The 2,050-nt window shown below is 54.1% G+C and overlaps 1 protein-coding gene across 1 annotated transcript in view; it reads right to left on the minus strand.

Moving 5' to 3' along the window:
- Nucleotides 1-222: 222 nt before the first annotated feature.
- The window catches only part of Pmar_PMAR005527 (conserved hypothetical protein), a gene marked incomplete at both ends in the record, with an annotated part of 3,225 nt that continues 1,397 nt past the window's right edge, over nt 223-2,050 (minus strand). The window contains 5 exons of the mRNA XM_002782196.1: nt 223-387; nt 439-534; nt 681-896; nt 944-1,153; nt 1,610-1,688. Coding sequence (XP_002782242.1) covers nt 223-387; nt 439-534; nt 681-896; nt 944-1,153; nt 1,610-1,688 — 766 coding nt within the window. The remainder of the gene's footprint in view (nt 388-438; nt 535-680; nt 897-943; nt 1,154-1,609; nt 1,689-2,050) is intronic.

Genomic DNA, 2,050 nt, shown 5'->3' on the forward strand with positions numbered 1-2,050 from the left:
CATGGCACATCGCCAGCCAGCTGTTGGCGATGTTGCCGTTGACACGAGCTGGGGATTCAGCTGGGAGGCCGCCTACAGGGACCGTCTCAGCGACCGACCCACGCATTTATTAACCACCTCCTCCTGCTGCCTATGCAGCTCATCTACCGATGCCCTCAGCCTTCGATTCTCCGTCTCGAGATTGTCAAGATGCCGTGTTAGCCGCTCTACCTGTAGCGTCAGCTAAGCACAAGGGAACCAACCGAGTCTTCCAACCTCCGCCAGACTGTTCTCAGCCGCGCGGTGTTCAACTTCTATGATTTCCTCCCGTGCCATCCTATTCTGTGCCTCTAGATCGGCGACTTTCCTCCGAAGCTTCGCCTGGAGTGTAGATGCTTTCTCTGCGTCCTGAGACGAGTTGCAGGCGAGTTGCATCGTACTGCACTGGTGAGGTCCCACCCCCCGAGCCTCCTCTAGTCTCGTCTTCAAACGGATGCATTCCTCCCTCGCAGCCCCGGCAGCAGTCTTCAAGGTTGACACCCTAGCTCGAAGAGCCTGGACTTCAACACTCACCGCTGGTGGTGATGACGCTGAAGGTCCTTCTATCGACTGCTGCTTTGATGACAACTGACAGGGAAAGACTCCGTATGCCTCGAGTGACGATTAGGATCATTCCCAGGCCGAGGTCGGGGATCACTTACATCGGTGATCGTTGACATCTCGTTCATCTTTTTCTTCAATCTGGCACATTCCTCCTTTGCCGAGGTAGCAGCCGACTTATACGAAGCAATGCGAGACCTCAATGATTTCAGCTCTTCCTGGACGAGAGCATCTGCCTTCTCCCTCTGTCTCCTCTCGCTTGCCGTCCGCCGGGTCTCTTGCAACATTGAAGTAACTCGACTCATAAGAGCCTCCATCTGCCGCCGCGTGACCATCATCACCACCGAGACTTTCATACCCTCACCCTTTTGGTCAACTTCCCTGCTGTAGAGTTGAGCGTCGATTGAGCATCTACGAGCAGCCTCGCGGCGAGCTCCTGGACCATCTGCTGTGCCTTCACTATCTCAGCTCCCACAGCGCTCTGTCGATGCAAGAGCATCCTCTCTCGTGCACTCACATCTGCTGCTTTCCTAACGACCAAACTATGCAGTGTGCTCAGCTCCTCGGCTGCTATCTGAGCATAAAACACAACCCCCATCGAACGTCTCCTTCAGCAGGGGACCTCACCAAAGCAGAGGCCGTGTTCCCCCCAGGGAAGCTAGTAGTCAGTATTGATGATGATGCCCTCAGACTGTCCCCCTCTTCTCCCTCACCCCCAATGCCGAACATCGACGTATCATCACCGCACGAATGCATTGCTCCAGTCGACGGGACACACTCATGGTGGTCCACAACGGGCCGATAAGCATCCCCGGGGGTAATGGGCGATGGTCTGATGCAGTGTAGGAATAATCCACACTGTTCGACGAGTTTCGAATACAAACTCGAGTGAGTGTACAAAAACCGAGGAGAATCTCCCGAAACTTCCTCCAAATTCCATTTTTCACCAACACATGTAGTTAATCATGTGCATTTTCTCCAACCCTGATCTGTTCACACGCGGTCGATCGAGGGTCTGTCCAGGGCCTACCCGAAATCCGAGGTGAACTGGTTTGCGCTTCCCGGTAGTTCCTCCTCGGATGCTGCTGCTCCTACCGGCGGTGCCGCAGCTGGCGTTGAAAACATATCCGCTTAGTCAATAGTTGGGGGTTGAGGTATTCAACGATCAATGGAGGAGGTCAAGTGCTGGCTCTCAACCACAACGATTCAACCAATTTGGATGACGTAGAACTGCCCCCCCCCAGAGGTAGACGCCGGAGAGGGCTTGCCAGACCCCGTCTCTATAGCAATGCACTGACAACTCTAATCCCGCGTTGTGTGGAGAAGTAAACACAACGAGAGTGATGTATTTCACGCCAGCTGGAGATCCTATACTGCCCTATGGCCTCCATCCTCTCTTTAACCTTCACCCGAAGACCCACGATAGTCTTTTCGTGCCTTCTAATCTTCGTACCATCCTTCCCAGCATCAG

This window comes from Perkinsus marinus (genome assembly GCF_000006405.1).
Source record: "Perkinsus marinus ATCC 50983 genomic scaffold scf_1104296939916, whole genome shotgun sequence".
NCBI lineage: Eukaryota > Perkinsozoa > Perkinsida > Perkinsidae > Perkinsus > Perkinsus marinus.